The sequence below is a fragment of the Stigmatopora argus genome, chromosome 7 (assembly GCF_051989625.1).
Source record: "Stigmatopora argus isolate UIUO_Sarg chromosome 7, RoL_Sarg_1.0, whole genome shotgun sequence".
In the NCBI taxonomy this organism is placed as follows: Eukaryota; Metazoa; Chordata; class Actinopteri; order Syngnathiformes; family Syngnathidae; genus Stigmatopora; species Stigmatopora argus.
The window spans coordinates 4,001,840-4,027,091 of NC_135393.1; the positions used below are offsets into that span (position 1 = coordinate 4,001,840).

The 25,252-nt window shown below is 39.1% G+C and overlaps 1 protein-coding gene across 1 annotated transcript; it reads left to right on the plus strand.

Moving 5' to 3' along the window:
* The first annotated feature begins 15,081 nt into the window (after positions 1 to 15,081).
* Positions 15,082 to 24,686, plus strand: coq7 (coenzyme Q7 homolog, ubiquinone (yeast)). The gene is made up of 6 exons (XM_077605278.1): positions 15,082 to 15,295; positions 15,607 to 15,782; positions 16,772 to 16,886; positions 17,843 to 17,982; positions 20,800 to 20,868; positions 23,453 to 24,686. The coding sequence occupies exons 1-6, from the start codon at positions 15,211 to 15,213 to the stop codon at positions 23,528 to 23,530; spliced, it is 663 nt and encodes a 220-aa protein (XP_077461404.1). The 5' UTR covers positions 15,082 to 15,210; the 3' UTR covers positions 23,531 to 24,686.
* The last annotated feature ends 566 nt before the right edge of the window (positions 24,687 to 25,252 follow it).

Sequence of the window (25,252 nt, forward strand, 5' to 3'; positions counted from 1 at the left end):
CCGTACCCGACACTAAAGTGTTATGTCTGACTCGTCAGGTTGTGGTATAGGTGGTTGACTCTTGCTGTGATAAGGACATGGTCCCAAATATTTCAGCCATGTGTCTTTGTTTCTTGCTACCTTGTTTACAAGACACCTTTAGCTGTTATTAATTTGGTATAGGTTCCCTCTGTTTAGATTTTAGTCTTTAATGTGTCAAATAAACTTGCATCATGAACTTAATTGTCATCTTTGGGGCTTTTTTCTCGTAGGGCTGCTTAAAAAAAATCCATGGATGCAAGTTGGCAACTTAAAATCCATACATTTTTACTTGTTAAAAAGATGATTGGAATCAGGTAAAAAATCATCGGGTTTAACTCTTTACCATTGATGGCAACAAACGTCCAATCCATTTTGCCTGGGAGGCCTGGCAGTGATCGCCCAGCAGTCAATTGGATTGAACGTCTATCAGGATAAATGAAAGTTAGACATGGTGACTAAATACCAGTTTTCCAGGTTGAAACCGAAGATAGTACAGTGGTTCTCTTGGCTGCCTTCGGTGGTGTAGTTTGGACACCCCAGGCCTCTGAAATATTTTTACCCAGAGTCTGTCTCTATTTGTGGAAACTCATTGTTAAAAAGCCTCACGGAAATAACTTTTTGCCAAACTTTTGGGGCACTCAATGAGCAACAAGTTGAGTGGCTGAGAGGCACAATTCAATCTATCTACATTCCCTAAAGCTCATACTAAAAAAGTGTCATATATAAACTGAAACCAATCCAGTGGACATTTAGTTGAGAGCAGGTGCCCTAAACTGATCGCATTCAATTGGAGCAGCGATATAGAGAGGAAGAAAATCATTCACACAAACGTGTCCCAATTGGGAAACACAGTATATCTGAAAGATGCATGTTTTTTTTAAATATAGGAGGAAGCCACAGTAGCTATGGGTGACACATACCACAGATAGCACGTGCACTTTTTGCATAGTGTTGCTTAAGTGAATATTCAAACACAGAACCTCTCATCTGTGGGGAAGCCATGTTCATCACTTGTGTATCTCATAAAGAAAAATCTGATTATCTGTTTCATGTAAAACAAAACAAAAACTAAAAAAACGTTTTCTCAAGTAAGGGTACACCCAGAAGTGGATTGCCAGACAATTGCTGGATACAGAAAAAAAAACCTTTCACCTTCTCAATCACACCATTGGAAAACTTTGAAGTGTCCAATTAGCCTACCATGCATGTTTTTGGGATGGGAGTAAAATACCAACGTAGTGGAAAATAATACTACCTATGTGCAAACTGCTCACTTGCTCGAGAAATTGGACTACAAAAGAAGAAAATAAGTAACTTTTTCTTTTTACTTTTCTGTACCTTTACTACAAAGAAAAGTAAATGACGTCCCTGCAAATTCTTTAAAAGTCGATAGAGACCGAATACACGCATTTGATGGTAGACTTTCAAATGTACGAAGACCTATGCTTCATCATTCCTGGCAATGTAAACAAGTCGACGCATGTCTGGTCTGTAAATATCACCAAAATAAGGTTCGTGTCAGTGGACGGCCCGGCGTCAGACTGTTTACAGCAAAAGGGCACGAAAGCAGCCCCAGTGCGTAGCTAATGGGAGGCTGGTAAAAGTTGGGCTTTTTGCGGTAATGGCACGTAGTAGTAGTAACATGGGGTTGGCGGACGCTTGATGCAGTGGTTGGCTGCGGGGGTGGCAGTGCCTGAGCCCGCCTGTGGTGGTGTGGTGTGGTTAACCAGGCTAGGTCATGTACACTTCCTCTGGCCTCTGTCCCTGGGAGGAAAACAGTCTAGTCAAAATAATGGTGTCATTTTGGCTTCATATACATTATAGCAAGAGGAGACAAATTTAGCAACAGCAAAGGGAGTTGCCTGAAAACACTGCTGAAAGTAAGCAAAAATATTTGTTCAGTTTTTGCTCGCCACTGTTAAATAAAGACTAAATTTAGGAACTCATCTTGACTGTCGTCTGTAAATTCAGATCAGCCTACGCAAGCTATTATAAAATGGGTTTGTCTTGTCTGCTTTTACTCAAATATCCTGATTTAATGCCTCATTAATTTTTCAACTGAGACTGCAATTTACTTAAGGACCTCTTGTTGGGTTGACAACATCATTTACTATTTGTGTGCTGTCTGAGTGTACCAGACCTATTTAATTCTGGAATTTGGACACAAAATGAGCCTTACATTACTTTGCCAGTTGGGCCATTAGGTATTTAGTATGTCTTCTTTCTTGGTACGAGATCACTTGCGAGTAGAAAACATTTTTGCTGAATGCAAGTATAGATAGGACATAATCATTAAACATACATGCTTTTTTTCTACTGTGACGTAATATCAGTTACCTGGTGTCGCTGTGCTTAGTAGTATTAAGAAAAATCGATAAAAGGGGCTCGCACATGACACACCAAACAAGGTAAACAGCATCCATCCATCCAAGCGTGTTTAGTTCTCTCAAACCATCTTTTCTAGCATTATTAGCATTATTAAAGCACTTTACATGCATTTTAATTAAAAACAACAACTTCAATTTGGCTTGATAAGGCCCAGAAAAAAATGAATTAAGGTCGCCTTTAATAGCTCACTGAAATTTTATGTTCGCTCCTAAATGTTTTTTTTTGTGATAGTGGCTAGTTTGCTGTAGCACTACAGTGGCCTCAACTATTGGTAACAAAGTCCTTGTGTATTTTGACACACTTAGACAACAAAGATGATTCTTGGTAGTTTTTATGTTGTGACATGCTCTCTGTGTTTCAGGGTATATTTAATGGCTTGGCGATCAAATTGTGCCCAATTTGTGACACACGTAGCCAACAAAGATGATTCTTGGTAATTTCTATGTTGTACCATGCTCTCTGTGTTCCAGGGAATATTTATTGCCTTGGCAATCAATTTGTGCCCTTCTCCTGACTGATACATTGAACACTAAAACAAGTTTTGGAATCGTGCATTTTTGCCCATTATTTTAATTACAAAAACTGTCGATTTCAATGAGACAGTGTAGACGTGACTGTAGTTTTCATGTATTCAGGAACTTTTTGGTTCAGTACATATAATTGTAAATGCAACGGGACTTTTTGTTCAATTTCTGAAGCAACACGAACACTATATACTTGGAAAACAAATGTAACTAATTAAAAAGTAAGTGGACTTTAGTTTCTTTCAAAAAACAAGAAGAGTCCAGTTGCCTCAATTCTACCTTTGTCTTTTACTTTGACCCTTAAAGTAAAGTCAGCAAAGCTTCAAGCAGTCAGGGGTTTAGTTGCCATGGATTTTAGTGGGCAGAGGATGTCAAAAGAGGAACAAACTGAGTAATGCCTGCCTACATGTAGACATGAAGGATAATATATATATATATATATATATATATATATATATATATATATATATATATATATATATATATATATATATATATATATATATATATATATATATATATATATATATATATATATAGTTTATTCAACAGTGAATTTGGATGCACTTTTTTTTCAAATGTTGAAGCTTCAGCAGACAAAATTAGATAATTAGAGAGCACAGTTGTTTGCCATTTTAATCTCCACACAGTTAACAAAAAGACACGATAATCCGTATCAACTAAAATGCTCATAGCATCACCTGTAGCTTTCTTAGGCTACTGACACATCCTTCACTGTCTCTTTCCGGCGTTGTTTCACTCACCCTACAGTCTGTGTGTACAATGGAAATGTTAGGAACACATTTCCCTTTGTAACCTTGCTTCTGGGGATGTTATACAACTTGAATAAAGCTTTGAATCTCATTATAGTACTTGTATAATGGCAATACAAGCATATATATATATATATATATATATATATATATATATATATATATACATATATATATATATATATATATATATATATATATATATATATATATATATATATATATATATATATATATATATATATATATATATAGCACGTTGGTTGATAACCAAAATCAGGTGGAAATTTTAAATGTTTGTCTGAATTTTTTTAGTATGAAAATTGTTTTTATTTTTTTGGGATTGAGTGGTTAAAGCAGGCAATAGTTGAAAAGATCTTAAAGGAAGGCCTACGAAAAAACCCATAACATGGCATGTATCTTAGGTAGCAATAATAAGAGGACTACAGCAATACTCAGAGAGAGCAGACTTCTGTGACCTATGATGTCATAACCCCAAAATTCAATCAGCTCTTCCATTTCATATTTCAAACATATCCAGCAAGTTTGAAAATAATCTGTTTTCTTTCATGACTTATCTTGAATAAAGTAAAAAAGTCAAAGACAAATGGAAAGATGGACAAAAAACATACCAGACAAACAGACGTACGAGTCCGAAAATATAACATATGGTGGAGGAAATTATGGTTAGTTTATCCATCCATTTCAAAGCTGCTTGAGAAAGACAGCCTAAAAATCAAGTCTTCAAAGAAAACACTTACAATTATTTTAATTATGTTAACATTGCTAATTAGGCTTCTTCCTGAACTCAAAACATATGTGCTCTTAGAATAGAAGTATATGTGGAAATCAACGGGAAAGTGTTGTCTTTGAATCTTGTGAATGTCTCACCCAAGGAGAACTTGGATCTCGACACCCACTCAATTTGGTTGCATATGACGCACAATGACACCAGACCATTACGAAACACTACGCCAGAGTCCTAAGATTGGCATAAAAATAAGTTTCTTCCCTTTCCTGTTGACTATTGCTGACCGAGCACTTCTAAAAATATCAGCAAGAAAAACTGAGAAGGCTTTGCGGTTTTGTGATTCATAAAGGAATTACCCTTTCCAATGGAGCCATAAAAATAGTTGACTTAAGGGTGGGAATAAGAAAGCCAAATTCTTTTCATTCATTTTCCGAACCACTAATCCTCACAAGGGTTGCAGGGGGTGCTGTAGCGGGCACCTTGAACACGCTGCCACAAGAAGACGGACAACCATTCACTCTCGCACTCATTCTCCCTAAGGGCAATTTAGAGTGCTCAACCAGCCTAACATGTATGTTTTTGGAATGTGGGAGAAAACCGGAGTACCCGGAGAAAACTCACGCAGGCCAGTGAGAACATGCAAACTTCACACAGTGAGGAACAATCTGGGATCAAACCTTCGATCCCAGAACTGTGAGGCCCATGCGTTAACCACTCATCCACCAGGGTGCCTAACAGAATTCTGATGTGGTAAAATGTTAAAGTGACAGACTGCAGATGGTAATCTTCAAAATGTCATTTGAGCAACTCCCGTCTACGATAGTTATTTAAAACATTTGGGACTCTTTCAATCTCAATTACTGCAAATGACTAAAAAGTGATGATCAAGGAGTGAGCGGTTTCTGTGTTCTCTGAGACTGACGAGCGACCAGTCAAAGATGTAGCCTGCCTTTTGGTAATGGTTAGTTGAGATAGACTTCAGCTTTTTGCAAACTTTACCAAGGTACACAGAATTGAAAATAGAGGTGATTTGGTACTTTGGGCTTGGCCAAGTCCAAGTCTTTTGATAAAGATAAATAGAAAGTAATACATTAAAAATGTGAAATATCTTTACAGAATGGGAGAAACATCTATTCAGCAACCCAATGAACCTTATACTTAAGCTAATTAGTATATATGCTGGTGTTTTAGACACGGCCTTAGGACTGTAGTGCTACATTTGTGTACCATTCCTATAAGGAATGATGTTTTTTTAGCACGTTAACAAACAAAGACAAATTCAATGGTAACCGTTGGCTCATATTTTACCCCCAAAATGGTAACAGTTGGCAACTTAATGCAAGGGTACGTTATCTTGAGTATAACTTTAGTAAAGGCTTTCAAGCTGTGTGAAATGGTTTTGAAACAATTTCAGCCATTTCCAATTACCACCATCTAAATTTAAAATAATGAATAGCACTAGAGTATACCATACACTAAATTACAGTACATATTTCCCCATGTGGGATGGCCAAACAGTAACGCACATCACTAGAGTATACCATACACTAAATTACATACAGTACATATTTCCCCACGTGGGATGGCCAAACAGTAACGCACATCCCTTCAGGGCCATTTGTACTACAGACAGTAAACTATGCACTGGTACTCAGTGAACCCGCAGTTTGCACTCTTTAAATCAGAGAAATGTGAGCCACATCCTTCAGCTAACAGGAAATGATGTTTAAATGACATGTTTCAATTAAAAAATTATTTAAAAAAGCATGCCATCATGCATTAAAAGGATTGTTTCCTTAAATGTCTCTCCCCCCACATATTTCCTGTTGTAGCCTTGACGGGCGGATTAATTTATTCAAGTTTAAAAGCATCCCATACTTGAGTTCAGACTTTAACGTGAACTGTATGGATAGCCTATGGAACGATAGGTTCATTCAGTCAAGATTATTGACTTAGTTGTTACATGGTTACTCAAGTACTTGTAAGAAATTAACAAGTGTACTACAGTATGTTGTTTTTGAACAGAAATATTAAATGAGAATTGCACAAGCTTTGGGGGGACTTGCTGTATTACCCGTTTAAAATTCTAAAATGTGCAAACAGATTATATGCAAGTCCTGATGTTTTTTTTTTACATCTTACATGATAAGTGGCTACTAATTAAACTGGCTGTCAAAAATAAGTCTCCCTGTTTGTACAGAATGTACAGGAAGCACGGTTCACACTTGTGCATTAATTCATTCATTCACAATCACAAGCCGCCAGGTGGGAATCGATCCCAGATTGCTGCACTGAGGGCGAATAAACCACCACACCATAGGGTGACTTCACACAAACGCAACAGAACTAAATACTACACCTCATCTTGCAAGTGAACTGGCATATGACACTTTTTTAACTTTGGTTTTTAACCACTGATTTATATATTTTTGGTACAAGAGGTACGATCATGCACATTCTGCATAAAACCAATTTTATTGTTCACTTTAAATTACACATTTCAACTCCTTACGTGTGTAATGTAACAAAGCTACCAGCTATGTTTTCTTATCTAGTTTGATTTTGTGATGGTAGCAAAGCCCTGTTATTTGTAAAAAATGTGCATCACAGATTTCGGGCCAAAATAAATATTGATTGTGAAAAATAAGCCTGGCCTGAGAAACCCCAGACTGAAATCAATATTTTGCCCCATATCTATCAATGCAAATCACTGTAGGTGTCTAATTGGATTAAAGAGCATTTAAAATGTACATCTTTGAAAACTTTGGTGTGAAGAAGAAAAAAACACTCACTAAAGGAACTGCGCCAGACAGACATGGACCATTTAACTTAAACCAGACGCCGCTTCACACACTCCCCAGTTCGTACTATTGAAAGCAGCGGTTTTGATAGTGTGGCATTCTCTTCAAGTGCAAGATAAATCCCTTGCTTAGAGTGCATTATACTTAAAAAATATTCCATGGCCACTTGGTTTAAAAGAAGATTTTGAAAGTAATCTTTTTAGAGCGATATTGTGGGAGAATGGTCCGCCTCGCAGTTCTGAGATCAAGGGTTAAAGCCCGAGTTCTGTTTTGTCCCATACCTGTGTGAGTTTTCCCCGGGTACTCTGGTTTCCTCCCACCTCCCCAAAATATGCGCAGTAAACTGATTGAAAACTCTAAATTCTCCCTTGGCATGAGTCTCTCATCTCATCTCCTTTTCTGAACCGCTTTATCCTCACCAGGGTCGCGGGGGGTGGCTGGAGGCTATGCCAGTTGACTTCGGGCCAGAGGTGGGCGAAAACCTGTATTGGTGGTGAGCCAATCTTAGGGCACAAGGAGAAAAACAAGCAACCCCCACAAATCTTGTGAGAATAAGCAGCCTAGAAGTTGATTGAAAAATCTAATGTTTTGTGTTTAAATTTTTTTTGCCCCCCCCCTCTCTCTCTCTCTCTCTCTCTCTCTCTCTCTCTTTCTCTCTCTCTCTCTGTCCCCCCCCTCCCTCTCCCTCTCTCTCTCTCCGTCTCTCTCTCTCCGTCTCTCTCTCTCCGTCTCTCTCTCTCTCTCTCTCTCTCTCTCTCTCTCTCTCTCTATCTGTCTCTCTCCCTCTCTCTCTCATTCTCTCTTTCTCTCTCTCTCTGTCATATAACACAATTACATATGAGAACATTACTGAAATGCTAGAGGACATTCATTGAAGGTTTTACTTAAGCCTTTGTTTGGATTTCATGAATCATGAAACCAGATAGAACAATGGGGAAAACCAGAAGATATGACCAATTTCAGACCAATTTTTAAACTACGATTTGCTTCAAATCATTTAGAAGGAACTCTGGCAAGTATTAGGTAAATTAAGAGCAATTTAACACAAAACAAGCAACCCCCACGAATCTTGTGAGAATAAGCAGCTTAGAAGTTGATTGAAAAATCTAATGTTTTGTGTTTAATGTCTTTTTGTACCCCCCCCCTCTCTCTCTCTCTCTATTTCTCTCTCTCTCTCTCATTAATGTTAATGAAGTAAATTATTCTTATCATAGATGCTAAAATTAAAATGTATTAATGTATGCTTATCACTAAACATGTGTAATATTTGATGATGGGCAAGTTAACTGTTCCTGTGACGCAAATTCAAATGGATTCTGATTGATTAAAGAAACAATCCTATTGCTAATATGGATTCAAAATACACCATCGATATTTACAGAATATTACGGCTCTGTAGAGGTTGTATTATGATAGTAAAAGATAATATTTACATATGTACTGTACATGTACTGGCAGCAGTGACGCTTAAAAATATATATTAATATATTTATTTGATTCCCTGGAGTAAAATAACAGTACTATCACTTCTCTTAATGATATTTCTAAATGAAAAATAATCAATAACAAATAAATATACGGTATAGGAAAATTTCGCTGGGAAATAAACTTAATGTCTAAATATGTATATTCAATCGTGAAACAACTGTTTCTCTTACCTTCAATTGGATTGTCCTTACATATTGTCACAGCTTTCATAGTGTTCTCACTAATTCTATATATTTGTAATGTAGGGAGTATTCTAGCATCTGGAAATACACTTCTAAATGTGCAATCTGACTGTGATTTCGGTTTCTAATGATGAGTCACAAAGATATTTGTGGTTATAGTGGTAACAATGTAACTGCACTTTCATTGAAAGCAATTTATTCTCATGGGTAAAGTTGGTGTGAGACAGGAGAGCTCCCAGGAGAAGCTTTTCCAGACATTCTTGATAGAGTATTTCAGCAATGTGTGAGATGCTCTAATAAACACTCACAACCTACTCCAACACCAACAATAAACGTTGCCAGGTTCCTGGAACAAAATATCACCGTAAGGCCCCAAAGAGAGCCCAGCCGTACACATTATTTGCCAAATGAGCAGTCATAAACAATATTAGAATTTACTCTACTTTATTCACTCACCCAGAGCAGTGAAGATGGGTCGTGGCTGGGTCTTCCAGCATGACAATAACCCAAATCACACAACCAGGAAAACAAGGACTGGCTCCGCAAGAAGCATATCAAGGTTCTGGCGTGGTTTAGCCAGTCTCCAGAACTAAACCCAATAGAAAATCTTTGGAGGGAGCTCAAACTCCATGTTTCTCAGCAACAGCCCAGAATCCTGACTGATCTGTCTGGGGCCTCTTGCAGTGTGTGCAAACCTGGCGAAAAAATTACAGGAAATGTTTGACCTCTGTAATTGTAAACAAATACTACTGCATAAAATATTATTATTGCTTTTCTCAGGTGTTCAAATACTTATTTGCAGCGGTATCACACAAATAAATTGTTAAAAAATCACACATTGTGATTTCTGGATTTTTCTTTGAATATTATCTCTCACCGCCTGGTGGTGTAGTGGTTCGCCTGACTTTGGAGAGTGGCAGGCGCCGGCTCGAGTCCCGCTGGTGGAGTTATGAGTGTGAGTACAAACGATCGTCTGTCTCTCTGTGTGCCCAACGCTTGATTGGTGACCAGTGTAGGGAGTGGTCTGCCTTTTGCCCAAAGTAAGCAGGGATAGGCTCGAGCAACCCCCGCAACCCTTATGAGGATGCGCGGTAAGAAAGATGAATGAATGTATGAATATTATCTCTCTTACGCTGAGCATGGGTCTTCGATGAAAATTTCAGAAACCTCCATGATTTCTAACTGGGGGAACTTGCAATAGAACAGTGTGTTCAAATACTTATTGAACTTACTGTGTGTGTGTCCACCTGTGTGGAGTTTGCATGTTCTCCCTAGGCCTGCATGGGTTTTCTCTGGGTACTCCAGTTTCCTCCCACATTCCAAAAACATGCATGGTAGGCTGATTGGACACTCAAAATTGCCCCCCTGCGGTCTGCTGGCCATCGATTCAGGGTGTCCCCCGCCTCTGTCCCAAAGTCAACTGGGATAGGCTCCAGCACCACCTGCGACCCTACTTGGAGAAAACACGCGCAGGCCTTGGGTGAACATGCAAACTCCACACATGTGAACTGACCTGGATTTGAACCCAGGACCCCAGAGCTGTGAGGCTAACCACTCAAGCTGCCGGGCCGCCTATATATATACATATATATATACACACATATATACATATATATATCATCTCATTTTCTGAACCGCTTTAATCTCACTAGGGTCGCAAGGGGTGCTGGGGTGCTGGAGCCGATCCCCTTCAGGCAAGACCAATTTGGATTCGAACCCAAGACCCCAGAACTGTGAGGCCAACGCACTAAACACGTAACCACTGGGCCATATATATATATATATATATATATATATATATATATATATATATATATATATATATATATATATATATATATATATATATATACGTATATATAACAGACACGTCAGCCCACACTTAGGTGTCCTAGTCAGAGACCAAATGAGACAAGACCTGTCACGTCTCTTCGCAGTGAGAGCAGACATTGTTGACTCACTGTCGTCTAGGGGCTCTTTGCCTGCATCCCACCACAGCTATGCACTCGTCTGACCAGAGCCTCAGAGCAAGGCTGCGCAGACTGAGATTTGTCCACAGAAGCATGCAACCGTTAGACAAAGAGACATGTGTTGAAGCACAGACACTGTTTTTCCAGGTCTGTGGGCTGCTGTTTTATTCACTCATCAGTCAAAACAATTTGAAAGAGCAGGAAAACATGTACTTTGGGGCTTTTATCGCATGATTAAATTTCTAACCTGTTTCTTTTATTGTATTTGTATGGTGTTGACAGTCTCGGCCTCTCCCCACATCTCCACCAACAATGTAACCAAATTCCGATTTTAGGTCCTAATTTGGAGGGGGGGTGTATCAGGTGGTTTAGGGACTGCTGGGTCACAAGTTCAAGAATAATGTGAAAATTGGAAGTAGGTGCTGATGATATGTCTCAACACATCAAATGCATTGACACTTTGCCATTGAATGAGTGAGACTGTATAATTTGGAGGGGAAAAAGATACTTTGTTCACCAGGGTGTCATTAACATATTTACTTTCAATGATGCGGCTCAGTGGAGCTAGTGGTTAGTGTGTCGGCCTCACAGCTCTGGGGTCCAGGGTTCAAATCCAGGTCACGTCCACCTGTGTGGAGTTTGCATGTTCTCCCCGGGCCTGCATGGGTTTCCCCCGGGTACTCCGGTTTCCTCCCACATTCCAAAAACATGCATGGTAGGCTGATTGGACACTCTAAATTGCCCCTAGGTATGGGTGTGAGTGTGCATGGTTATCCGTCTCCGATCGGCTGGCCACCGATTCAGGGTGTCCCCGCCTCTGGCCCGGAGACAGCTGGGAATGGCTCCAGCACCCCCTGCAACCCTAATGAGGATAAAGCGGTTCAGAAAATGAGATGAGATGAGTTGAGACTTGCAATGATCATTCAGTGAGAATGACCAATTTAGAATCCATAGATTCTTTAAGCCACGTGGTGTAGAGGTTCTCTCGCGTGACTTCGGTGCGGGCAGGCGCGTGCTCAATTCCCGCTGGTGGCGGTATGACTGTGAGTACGGATGGTTGTTTGTCCTTCTGTGTGCTCTACGGGTGACTAGCGATCAGTCGAGGGTGTAGTCTGCCTTTCGCCCGAAGTCAGCTGGGTTAGGCTCCAGCAACCCCGAAACCCTTTCGAGGATGCGCGGTATGGAAGATGGTTGAATGTAAAATGAAGAAAGTCAACAAAGGATTTATGCTTAGAGAAGTAAAAGCGAAAGAAAGTCAATGGCTATACTAGGGTCGTTGCTTGTGCACATTTTTTTTTCTGAGCGGGGGACACATACAGGCCAAGCGGAATGAAACTATAGTTAGTTTGATTAAGGCTACATTACCAGTTTATACCAGCCGAGCACATCATGCACTCCACTCAACTGCCTTCTTCTCCAACCAAAACACTGATCCTGCTAGTAGTTTATGCTTGTGATTATTTTTATTTTATTAACGGTTGTGTTTTACTTTTTCAAAAGCCACATTGTTTTTGTATTTACAACATATTATGACAATTAAAAGATTTGTATTCCTTTTATGTTCAATTTTAATTGGACAAAAGATTGAGTTAATGTATATGATGAAGTACAGTAAGATTAAGTACATGTAAATAGGTACTATTCATTGTAAAAAAAACATTAGTCTCATTGAATTAGACAGTGTAATAACTGAATTAATCACAAGGATTACCCATCTTTTTGGTAACTTTATATAATTCCCACACGCGGAAGACAGAAGAATAAGGACAAAGTCACACAACTGAGGAAAAAAAATAGCATTCGGTGGCCATCATTTTTATTCAAAAATACAGCTTTCTGAGCGGCCGGGAGCCCGTGTGAGGGTGGATTTTTATCAGAAATGCGAGCCCAGGGTGACCTTACACTGTGGCGCTTATTATGTGTGTGTATATATATATATATATATATATATATATATATATATATATGCTTATAGCTGTAATATTTAATGAATATACACTTTTTGATAATTGTACTTGTGTACTTATATTTCTATATAGCCGCGAAAACATGTAGTAATAATGGGGGTAATCCTACTTTGCTTTTTTTTTTGTTTATCACGGCCATGTCTGGTCTACATTAACCGCGATATTCGAGGGATTACTGTACATTCACTGAAAGCAGCATGAACCGCAACACTTCCATAACTGTAGATTTACACATTTATAAATGGCGTATTAGCTGGATGCTTATTCACGCAAAAGGTTATGGCAACAGCAACAGTTAATTGAATTAACCAGGTTACTGAATCTGGTAACATAGTCTAGCAGGCTTTGATGGCCTGTTGCATGCATGCAAAAACGCCCTTACACACCCTTATTGCCCAACACACAAATTAAGTAACCCATGTTACCTATGCAGAGCCGCACGTGTGGCCACCCACAGTCAGACAGACAGTTTGGGAAACACAACCGGTGTCTCGCCACAAACACACAGACAAACTCTGCCATCCACCGATCCTGTTTACTCAAGACCAGTGGTCCCCAACCACCGGTCCGCGAGCTACCTAACGTTTGTTCACCTTAACGTTTTCAATGTCGCCCTCCTACTTGAAATGATAAAGGTTGTTATAACAATAATAATAAATAATTGCTATTATGCTTTTATTTTTTCATGTCGTGGTTGTCGTTTGAGCACCGACCCCACCCCCACACAATTTAGTCTTAAGTTGTCGCCCTCCCCATTAGGCAGTCCGCGAGAAAATAGAAAGAGCTTTAGGCGGTCCACGAAGAAAAAGGTTGGGGATCGCTGCTCTAGACCATATGTAGTAACAACATTTGGATATATATATATATATATATATATATATATATATATATATATATATATATATAAATAAACTTTTACTATAAAATACACAAAACAATTTTATCTATCTTTGAAATCAACCAAATTAGGTCTTATTAGTGCAACACTGCCATCTGCAGCCTATTGAAAAGTAGTCAGTTTTCTAAATGCACAAACATCTGCAAAGCAAGGTCAGGCCCGACTTTGTCAAGTTTGATCTTACATAACAACCAATGACAAAGGATGCACTCTAAATGTGTATGACCTAGAAGAGAAAAGGGTGCCCTGCCAAAATGTAATTACAGTATTTACTCTATTTAGCCAAATGTGTGGTTTCCTCCCGCAGACCAATGTATAAACTATGCCAGTCAAAACAAAACAAAAAGTGACTACTGTTTGTATTTATTTGTATATTATGAGCACCATGTTCCTGTTTGTTTGCCTGCCCGTTCTGCCATTTTTGCTTTTGTTGCCACATTCTCATTTGTCAAAAGGACAATTCCGGTCATTTTGATGGCATTGTTATCTACAGAAATCTCAATGATTAAAATGTCTGTGCTGGATCGATTGTTACAATCACAGCCCACAGCAGCCCTCGAGGACCTGTTTGCCCACCCATCCGCATAGCAATTTGCATTATGGAAAAGAAAAAGGAAATCACAGCATATGCTGATTTTTAGAATTTGGAAGTTAGGACAAAATATGTGATTTGTCTGCATAGCTGCAAAAAAGGAGTTTGTGCAGAGAAAATTATGCAAAGGGCGGCCCGGTGGAGCGAGTGGTTCGCATCTCGGCCTCACAGCTCTGGGGTCCTGGGTTCAAATCCAGGTCATGTCCATCTGTGTGGAGTTTGCATGTTCTCCCTAGGCCTGCGTGGGTTTCCTCTAGGTACTCTGGTTTCCTCCCACATTCCAAAAATATGCATGGTAGGCTGATTGGACACTCTAAATTGCAATCAGCTGGGATAGGCTCCAGCGACCCTAATGAGGATAGCGGTTCAGAAAATGAGATGAGATGAGATGAGAAATTATGCAAAGCCAGACCTGAATAGGAAGTCACATCGTCAATGTAATTAGTGTATAGTTTATTGATTAATTAAAACTACCCCAAAATGATGAACAAATGAAGTAAAAGTTGTAAACATTTATATTTTGTTCTCTTCAGTGGAACAAATAAAAAAGAGAAGAAAATCCTCAAAAACGTGAGAAATTTAACATCCTGGATTAAATAAACCTCTTTATTTGCAAAAGCAAAAAAAGATAAGAGGCCTTCAAAACATTTTATGTAGAAGAATTGTAAGAAAAGTTGCTAAAGAGATTGCAATGTATTTCTTGCTATTTTGACCCGGCTGCCGAATCATTGGCATTGCGCAAACACCAAGTGGCGTCATCTTTCAGCGACACATGGACCGGTTGACACCTCAATGACAATTCGCCTCCCTTTTTAGTTGAATAACTCGGATGGTTCGAAGATAAAAGAAGGAACCATGCAAAGAACTGCATACGCCGTCTTACACGACTGGAAAAACAGAACCGTGTTATGCTTTGCACGGCGAAGCACAAAAGGCAGAGGTGGGCGAGTAGTGAGTTTAGGGCAAACGGCGAAAATGCTAAAAGCATGCTAAAAACAAACTTTCTATCGTACTTTTGCTTGGTCGTCATTCACATGTGTTATTTTCGCTACTAGTGTACTATAGTGGCTGTTTTGTGGGGGGAAACTCGGATGAGTTTTTTTCAAAGTTATGAAAGTTTTGATAAAAATGATACCAGTAGACGAACAAGGTACATTCGTGTGTCTGTCATACCTTGAGCTATGGGGTCCATAAAGCTGCCCGAATATACTCCTAATATTCACACTGTCTCTTCTTTATATCATATTGCAGCGTTGCTATTGAGCTCGCGTGATTACAGTGTGGTTCCGCCCCCACGTGACAGCGCAGAGAAAGAGATGCTTGACCGTATTCTGCGTGTGGACCACGCGGGTGAATATGGTGCCAATCGTATCTATGCCGGCCAGATGGCAGTGTTGGGCAGGTCGAGTACTGGGGCTCTCATCCAGGTGAGAAAAAAAGCTGCTCTTGACTTTGCATTGCAATATTCATTCATTCATTTTCTCAACTGCTTTATCCTGACAAAGGTCGCGGGGGTGCTGGACCCCATCCCAGCTGACTTCGGGCCAGAGGCGGGGGACACCCTGAATCGGTGGCTAACCGATCGCAGGGCACAAGGAGACGAACAGCCATGCACACCTCCACCCATACCTAGGGGCATTTAGTGTCCAATCAGCCTACCGTGCATGTTTTTGGACTGTGGGAGAAAACCGGAGTACCTGGAGAAAACCCACGCAATCCTGGGGAGAACATGGAAACTCCACACATTTAGACCGACCTGGATTTGAGCCCAAGACCCCAGAGTTGTGAGGCCAACGCGCTAGCCACTCAGTCACCGCGCCACTCCGGCATTGCAATAATGGTTCCAATTTCTGGTGTAACAGTATGGACATTTTTTAATTGATAAGGGGATTTTCAGACTACAGCCCGCTCACCAGTTTGTACTGGGGCGCAGCAAATTATAAAATTATGTTGATTATGTTCTGCACAGGAAGATTAATTTGAAACTAAAATTTCTTGCGTGACTCAGTTTTAACACTAGTTGAAATTAATTTGAGAATTAACGCTTATAAATGCTTTTCCTGTATTTCTGTTCTTCTCATTTTTCTGTTATTTACAGTAAGTACCATTATGGCAATCCCAGCTGGCAGTACTTTACTGTTAAATTTTATATTTTTATGTTTTTTGGTACATTGTTGTTATTGTTACATGAGGTGTAGTTATTTCATCACAGTAATCCCTCGAATATCGTGGATATTGTAGACCAGACATGGCCGCAATAATCGAATAACCGCAAAGTAAGATCACCCCTATTATTACTACCATATTAAATGTTTTTGCGCCTATACAGAAATACAAGTACACAAGTACAATTATCAAAACGTGTATTTATTAAATATTACGGCTATAAGAATTATTCTTTTGTTTTTTGTGACAGGAAATGTGGGATCAAGAAAAAAAACATCTTGAAAAATTTAATGAAATACTTGCTGAAAGCAGAGTTCGGCCAACGGCACTGTTGCCACTTTGGAGTATTGCTGGATTTTTACTAGGTTCGTATGACTCGTTAAAGTAAATAAAGAGGTTATATATACTGTGGGGCAAATAAGTATTTAGTCAACCACCAATTGTGCAAGTTCTACTTAAAAAGATTAGAGAGTCCTGTAATTGTCAACATGGGTAAACCTCAACCATGAGAGAAACAATGGAGAAAAAAAACTGAAAATCACATTGTTTGATTTTTAAAGAATTTATTTTCAAATTAGAGTTGAAAATAAGTATTTGGTCACCTATTTGGAAACATCATGCTTTGGGGCTGTTTTCTGCAAAGGGACCAGGACGACTGATCTGTGTAAAGGAAAGAATGAATGGGGCCATGTATTAAGAGATTTTGAGTGAAAATCTCATTCCATCAGCAAGGACATTGAAGATGAGACGTGGCTGGGTCTTTCAGCATAACAATGATCCCAAACACACAGCCAGGGCAACAAGAGTGGCTTCGTAAGAAGCATTTCAAGGTCCTGGATTGGCCTAGCCAGTCTCCAGATCTCAACCCCATAGAAAATCTGTGGAGGGAGTTGAAAATCAGTGTTGCCCAACAACAGCACCAAAACATCACTGCTCAAGAGGAGATCTGCATGGAGGAATGGGTCAAAATACCAGAAACAGTGTGTGAAAAGCTTGTGAAGAGTTACAGCAAACGTTTGGTCTCCGTTATTGCCAACAAAGGGTACATAACAAAGTATTGAGATGAACTTTTGGTATTGACCAAATACTTATTTTCCGCCATGATTTGCAAATAAATTTTAAAAATCAAACTGTGATTTTCGGGGGGTTCCACATCTTTTCAAGTAGGATAAATTGCGCAATTGGGGGTTAGGTATATATGTTTGTGTGTCATATCATGTGTATCATGCTCAACAAAAATGTATTCACGTGATGATGCTATTTGTTTGTTGTGGTCTCCTGAAATCATTAACAGATCTACCATGTTGCAACTCTGTAATAGGGGCATCGACTGCAATGTTAGGCAAAGAGGCAGCCATGGCCTGCACTGTGGCAGTGGAGGAGAGCATCTCTGAACATTACAACAGCCAAATACGAACTCTGATGGAGAAAGATTCAGAGAGATATACCAAACTATTACAAGTGAGATTTCTATTTTCAGTTGTGTATGTGTATATAGATTAATTCATTCATTCATTTTCTAAACCACTTTATCCTCACAAGCCTCATGGGGGTGCTGGAGCCAATCCCAGCTGACTTTGGGCACGAGGCAGGAGACACCATGAATTTGTGATCAGCCAATCGCAAGGCACGGGGAGATGGACAACCATTCACGCTCACACATACCTAGGGACAATTGAGAGTTCCACTTCCAGAATGACTCCCTTCCTATATGTGGTCATTTTCAAGACAAAGTTTCATTTTAGCACAACAGCAGGGGGCAGTACTGCCTTTTCTGACAATAGTGCAAATTTCTAGATCAATTTCTAGTGGTAGACAAACAGGCATATAATAGAAGAAACAAAGTACAGTGGTACCTCGAGATACGAGCTTAATCCGTTCCGGGACTGAGCTCGTATGACAAGTTACTCGTAACTCGAGGTAAAGTTTCCCATTGAAATGAATGGGAAACAATTTAATTCGTTCCAACTCTCTGAAAAAAACACCAGAAACAGGATATTGGATTGAAAAAAAATGTTTTATTTCTTATAATTCGCCATATATTGACAAAGTAATAAATAACGAGTGGTTTAATAGAAATAAAGTGTTTAATTTAACTGAAATTGGCCGGATTTCGCCGAGGGGAAAGGGGCTTCGTTTTTTTTTTTCCTCCACACAACGCACTCGTAAACAGAACAAACACTCCACCCTCACGTTCGCTATCGATGGGCTGTTTGCTGTCGTACTATTCCCTTCAAAATATTCCGAAAATGATGCACACAAATGTCCTCACAATCGGAGAACGCACGACCACTTGCCAACGAGCAGCAAGCAGTCTTATCAGCGATCGCCCCGCTGCTTCAGGGGCGCTGGCTAGCGGCTCCTTTTAGCTTGTAGCATCTGTGTTTGCATCCCCTCGAACGGCGACTATGATAGAGTTGCTACCGGGGATGCTGTTGCGAGCCAGTGCCCCCGATGTTCTTATGAGCAGCCAACGAGCAGAGTCTTTTATCAGCGATCGCCCCGCTGCTCATGGGAGCTTCAGGGGCGCTGGCTAGCGGCTCCTTTTAGCTTGTAGCATCTGTGTTCGTGTCCCCTCGAACGGCGCCTATGATAGAGTTGCTACCGGGGATACTTTTGCGAGCACGAGTATACTTCATTACCCAGAAAGCCCTCTTTTCACCGCGCATGCGCGTTGTGCGTTTCCTGGTCTGAATAGCTCATCCGGTGCTCGTAAATATTGTTATACACGAAAGATATGCCAAAAAAAATGCCATGGCAACCTGGCTTGGTCGCATCACGAAACTTTGACCGCATCACGGGCGAATTATTCGATCGAAATTTCCCCCGTAAGACGAGCATTCCGTATGAAGAACGGTCGTATGACGAGGTACCACTGTACAGTGGTACCTCGAGATACGAGCTTAATCCGTTCCGGGACTGAGCTCGTATGACAAGATTCTCGTAACTCGAGCAGAAGTTTCCCATTGAAATGAATGGGAAACAAATTAATTCGTTCCAACTCTCTGAAAAAAACACCAAAAACAGGATATTGGATTGAAAAAAATGTTTTATTTCTTATAATTCGCCAATAGTTGAGCTTAGCCACGTATTGATTGTGGGTAATGAAGTTTTATTCTGAGAAAGGTTGCCATTGCCTATGGGTGTTGTGTGCACGAGTATACTTCATTGCCCAGAAAGCCCTCTTTTTGCCCGCGCGTTGTGCGTTTCCTGGTCGTATGAGAAACTCGTCTGAATTAATCGTTCCGTGCTCGTAGATATTGTTATACACGAAAGATATGCAAAAAAAATGCCATGGCCACCTGGCTTGGTCGCATCACGAAATTTTGACCGCATCACGGGCGAATTATTCGATCGAAATTTCCCCCGTAAGACGAGCATTTTGTAAGACGAGCGGTCGTATGACGAGGTGCCATTGTAAAAGAATTTCCCTGGGTAAACTGATTAAAGAACAGTATTAGAAACATCTTAACTGATAAGCAAATTTGTGCTTGATAAAGCTACCCTACATTAGCATTGTATGTTAAACTATTTTTTTCAGTAATGGTTCATTCAAAAACAATCTGAAACATTTTTTACGGTAAATGTGTGAAAATTACTGTTTGATTTCATTCATTTTCTGAACCGCTTATCCTTAAAATGGTCGCGGGTGGTCCTGGAGCCTATCCCAGCTGAGAGGCAGGGACGCCCTTAAACGGTGGCCAGCCGATCGCTGGCACGAGGAGACGGACAACCACTCATGCTCACAATCATACCTAGGGGCAATTTAAAGTGTTCAACCAGCCTACTATGCATGTCTTTTGTAATGTGGGAGGAAACCGGAGGACCTGGAGAAAACCCACGCAAGCTCTGGGAGAACATGCAAAGTCCACACAGGAGGACCGACCTGGGATCGAACCCAGGACTCCACCACTGTGAGGCCGAGATGCTAACCACTCCGCTGGGCCCCTGTTTGATTTTAAAATCTGAAAATCATTCAGCTATTGTTTCTGTTACAAAATAGATTGCAAACCTGAACAGAAAAAAAATAGCCTTGGCTTGAATATTATGCTTTAACTTCCAGAAAATGAAACACTGAATTTGCTCATTTAAGTGAATTGTTTTAACAGGCTGAGAACTCTCTATGGGCTCATTTAACTCTGGTTTCAATTGTTGAATTTACTGAATTGCTGACCTGCCAGTTGGAAGCTTGGTTTATGACTTGCGATTGAACCCATCTAATTTGAGTCAACTGGCTGATTTAACCATCATCTTGTGCGCTCTGTGTATTTTCTGTAGGTTATAAAAGAGTTCCGAGATGATGAGATGGAGCATCATGACATAGGATTGGAAAATGATGCTGAATCAGTAAGTATTAAGCTTTGAAATGCAGCTCAACACATACAGTGGATATAAAAAGTCTACTCATCTGTGTTTACTTGTGAGGGTTTTGTAAAATTCTTTAAACAAAATGATAGCAAAATATAACATTTAAAAACGTTTTCCACCATGGGCCACAGAAGGCTTACTTACACTGCTCTTGTCTAATTGCTTAATGGTAACAGTCAGGAAGAGGGTACAAAAGAATTTCCAAGACATTTGAAAGTTTTACAACTGAAGGACCTTACAAACGTGTCAAAGACATGATGAAAACTAGTGAGTGGTAGGTGCAAAGAGGCAAAAACGAAAACTGAAGAATCAGCAGTATTTTCTGACTCAATAATACGTACTCATAATTCTACCGACATGTCTGGCGAATTGAGAAAGGTGGCGGCAATTGGCGAGACCTTATCTTATTACAAACAATACCAAAACAAAAAAAACATCCCAGCCCAGCTGCATTTTGCCAAAACACACTTGACATATTTCAAATACAATGGTACCACTACTCAGAAAATTAATTCAGTCTGAACAGTTGCCATAACTTTTTTTTCGTGAGTAGGTGCATTTATATTGAAATGTGGTAATTCGTTCTGACCATTCTAAGGTCCCCAATTCAACCCCTGAATGAATTCAAAAAATATAAAAGTATACCATTTTTGTATAAAATATTTGTGGAACACAAAGTAGGAGAAAAAAAGATAGCTTTTAAGGCATTAATGAGCCAAGCAAATACATTTTCCATTGTGGCAGGTGGATTTGGCAGCTAAATAAACATGTGCACGTACACAAGTACCTAAACACATGACTCAACAACTTAAAATTATATTTTACGTTTGTTCAAATACCAATCTAGCGAAGTTTGCCATAGATTTTTCCTTATTTTCCTAAAATGTACAAGGCATTCCTCATCAAGCTTTGATAACAATACCATTCTTCTTTCACTCGCACCGGGAGAAAATGATGACTGGCAAATAACAAAGCTCCATTAAGCACTCAAGGGAAAAACTCACTAAACAACGTGCTAGAACTCTGTGACAAACGAGGGTTGAATTCACCACTGGGGCGACTCTACCATTGCCACCGAAAACAATTTTTTAAAATCTATACAAAGGGGCCTTGTGGTCGGACAGTCACACTCATACTCCGCCGGTGACTCTAGCGTACGTTTACTGTGTGCTAACCTTCGCTAGTCCAGCATCATGAAGACCCTTCTTCACCTTCTAGCCCAGGAGAGTGTTGGGGATTAGTCAAATGGAGAGCAGTTATATCACGACAATGTCAAAATAAAATACAGGATGCTGCAAGAGGACGTTTGGATTTTTCCAAATTCGGATTTTGTAACTTGGAATTTATTTTCGTAACGTGAATATTTCGTATGGAGACAGATTTGTAAGTAGGGGTACCACTGTACATTTGGAAAATGTTCTATATAGTTATTTTGGGCTGTTTAGCCATAATACTTGTAGGTTGTTTGAAGATTTTTAACGGGAGGTGTGGGCAAATATTGACACATAAAGATGTGTCACACCTCTGGATACTTACAACCAAAAATATTGAATTGTATCATAAAAGCAAACAATCCTGTAACAAAGTCTTTGTTTGAGACCATTAGAGCTGCAAGCAACAATAATTTACCTTATCGCTAATCTGACGATTAATTCAATGATTCATCGATTAACTGGATGAATTGCACTTTTTGCAATTACCTTCACAATGTAATGATACTAATAAACTAGAACAAATAATATTTAATTTGTTTTAGGCATGTTTTAAATAAAGATTAAGCCAAAATGAATGATTACTACCTTCAGAAATAATATTTTATTACAACTGTTCTTCGTCTTTAGTGAAATAAAGGTTCTGATTATGAAATTAAAAATATGAGTACATCAGTCATGCACTAACATGTTAATTCAAATTTTAAAAGTGGTGCCATTTCAACTTTACACATTACAACTAGTGCACTTGCAACAACTTTCTTGCAACTATATAATGTCATCAGACGTCATTAGGCTACATAATGACAAATTCAAAGTTTTTTCAAACAGGAAAGTTAGCATCTCCACATTTTGATTATTGTTAGATTGGGAGAAACAGTTAGATGCTTACTGCCACCTACTGTACAAGACTGTGTACCAACCATCTCCAACTTGATTTCCCCCATGCTCTTGAATACATTTGCCGACAATAATCCATAATCAGATTTGTGGGCAACAAATTCAATTATCGATTTTTATCACTTTTATCGGTTAGCTGTTGCAGCCTAAGAGACCATACATATTCATGCAACCAGGTTATTGTGTGTTATTTTCTTTGACCACAAAAAAACATTTTGCCCTCAAAATATTTGAATTTGCTTCCTAATGGAGTCGTGTAGGTTATAGTGAAAAAGGTTTTCTTTCAAAATTGCTCTGGGCCATATTGTATGTGTGGACTTTTTATATCCGTCTGTATGACTTTATAAATCCTGATATATTTAGTCTTCTTATTTTTCTGAATTTGTTTCATTTTCTGTCATTTTGCCACACTTAGCGCATTGACCCATGTTATTACTTTACTCCAACAATAGGTACCCGGATACTGGCTACTTAAAAATACCATCCAGCTTGGGTGCAAAGCTGCAATTTATGCTTCTGAACGTGTGTAACTTTATATAGTAAAAAGACCCTCCAATTTTTTTCAAAATATCTGAATGGAGGTTGGCATTTACTGTTTTTTAAATGTGCTAAATTATGGTCTTTCAGTATATTGTGGTACCTCTTCTTAGGAATGCTTCTACAACCTAAATTTTCAGGTTATGAAACTCTTTGATATACAAATTACTGTTCCAATATATGAAAACAAGATCCAAGTTCAGAAATCCCCCCAAACGTCAATATATTTCCTGTATCCATCATTTTATTTTGAAATTGTCAAGGTATCATTGTGTCCTACTTGACTATCTCCCTACCCTATGCTGCCTCCAATTGGCTGTGTCCCAACAACAACTCCATGCTTTTTTAAACTTCTTGCATGTGTTGTTAATGCAACTTTATTTAAAATTACTGGTGTGAATAAAATGAAGAAATGGGCCCTGTCAACTGTCCATGAATGATATTGCAAGGAAATATGGCAGTAACCGACCTACCATCGCTACGATATTGAAGCAGAAGGAAACATTAAAAGCGACGACTCCTTGGCATGGCCCCTCTATGATTTCAAAACAGAGACCGCCACTGAACGCCGATACAGAGAGACTGCTCCTCCTTTGTAATATTGAGGAAGAAATTGCCGGACATATATTGACAGATTTGATTATTTCTGAAAGTGCAAATATTTAATTATGTTGTTTTGAATTCATAATTTGAAGTTGTTTATGTGCATGTGTTCATGTGCTTTATCTGTTGCCTAACATTAGCTTCCTCCTTACACCAATACACCTGCACGAATAGAACATGTATTTGAGTGCTTGTAATTCATTTCAATACAATAATAATTCATTTTCATTTTTGTGGTTTTCTCATATCATTCATATAAAATTGGGTCACTTTCATCATTTTTAAAGGTTTAATTAGTACGTTTTTTTGGAGGACCATAGAACGAATCGGAGAATTTACATATAAAATACTGCTCTATTTATGAAAAATCCAAGTAACAAAACATGTTCTGGAACCAATTAATTTTGTAAGTAGAGGTACCACTGTATAAATATAGCGATATTTAAATCCATCATGTGTATTTTCTGTGGTTTAGTACAACTCTTTGGTTGCACGACCAGTTCCTGTCTTTGTGACTTTTTTTTGGGCAGTCATAAATTAAAAACATATTTCTTCCTACTCTGTGTCTGAGTCATGCTTCTTCGATCCGGCAACTGATTCCTTACAAAAATGTCACAAAAATTATCTTGGAATTTCTAATGTGAATCACTTTCTTGAGGTAATGCCATAGCGACTTAATTGGGTTCTGGTCAGGGTTTCGTTGCTTAATTAGACTTCTCTTTTGCCTTATTGACACAGTGCATCACCCATCCCTTGTATATCTTCAATTGTCAGACTGATAAATTGGTCATTTTACACCTTAGCTACCTCTATTACATCCTGGTAACCACTTTAGTCACTTTTTTACCTCACTTAATTTTTATTGTATTTATATTTTTAACGAATACTTATATGTACTTTATGGTGTAACTTTAAAACTCATTGTACTTGTGTACTGACAATGAAAGCATTCCATTCAAGTGCTAATTTGTTGTGCAGGCTTACGGGCTTTGATGTATTTTCTTTCGCATGCAGTTATTTTAGTGAAGGTGCTTTGCACATTCGATCTGGCCAATTCGATGTGTCGCATGGTCCCCAGTTTTTACAAATAATTCTTGACTGTCTATCTTTTC

What these genes read in the sequence shown, in the direction of transcription:
- coq7 (XM_077605278.1), top strand. Translation starts at nt 15,211, where the DNA reads ATGCAAAGAACTGCATACGCCGTCTTACACGACTGGAAAAACAGAACC. An exon ending in GCGAAGCACAAAAGGCAGAG is followed by an intron (nt 15,296 to 15,606) that starts GTGGGCGAGTAG and finishes ATCATATTGCAG; the next exon opens with CGTTGCTATTGAGCTCGCGT. An exon ending in GATATACCAAACTATTACAA is followed by an intron (nt 17,983 to 20,799) that starts GTGAGATTTCTA and finishes TATTTTCTGTAG; the next exon opens with GTTATAAAAGAGTTCCGAGA.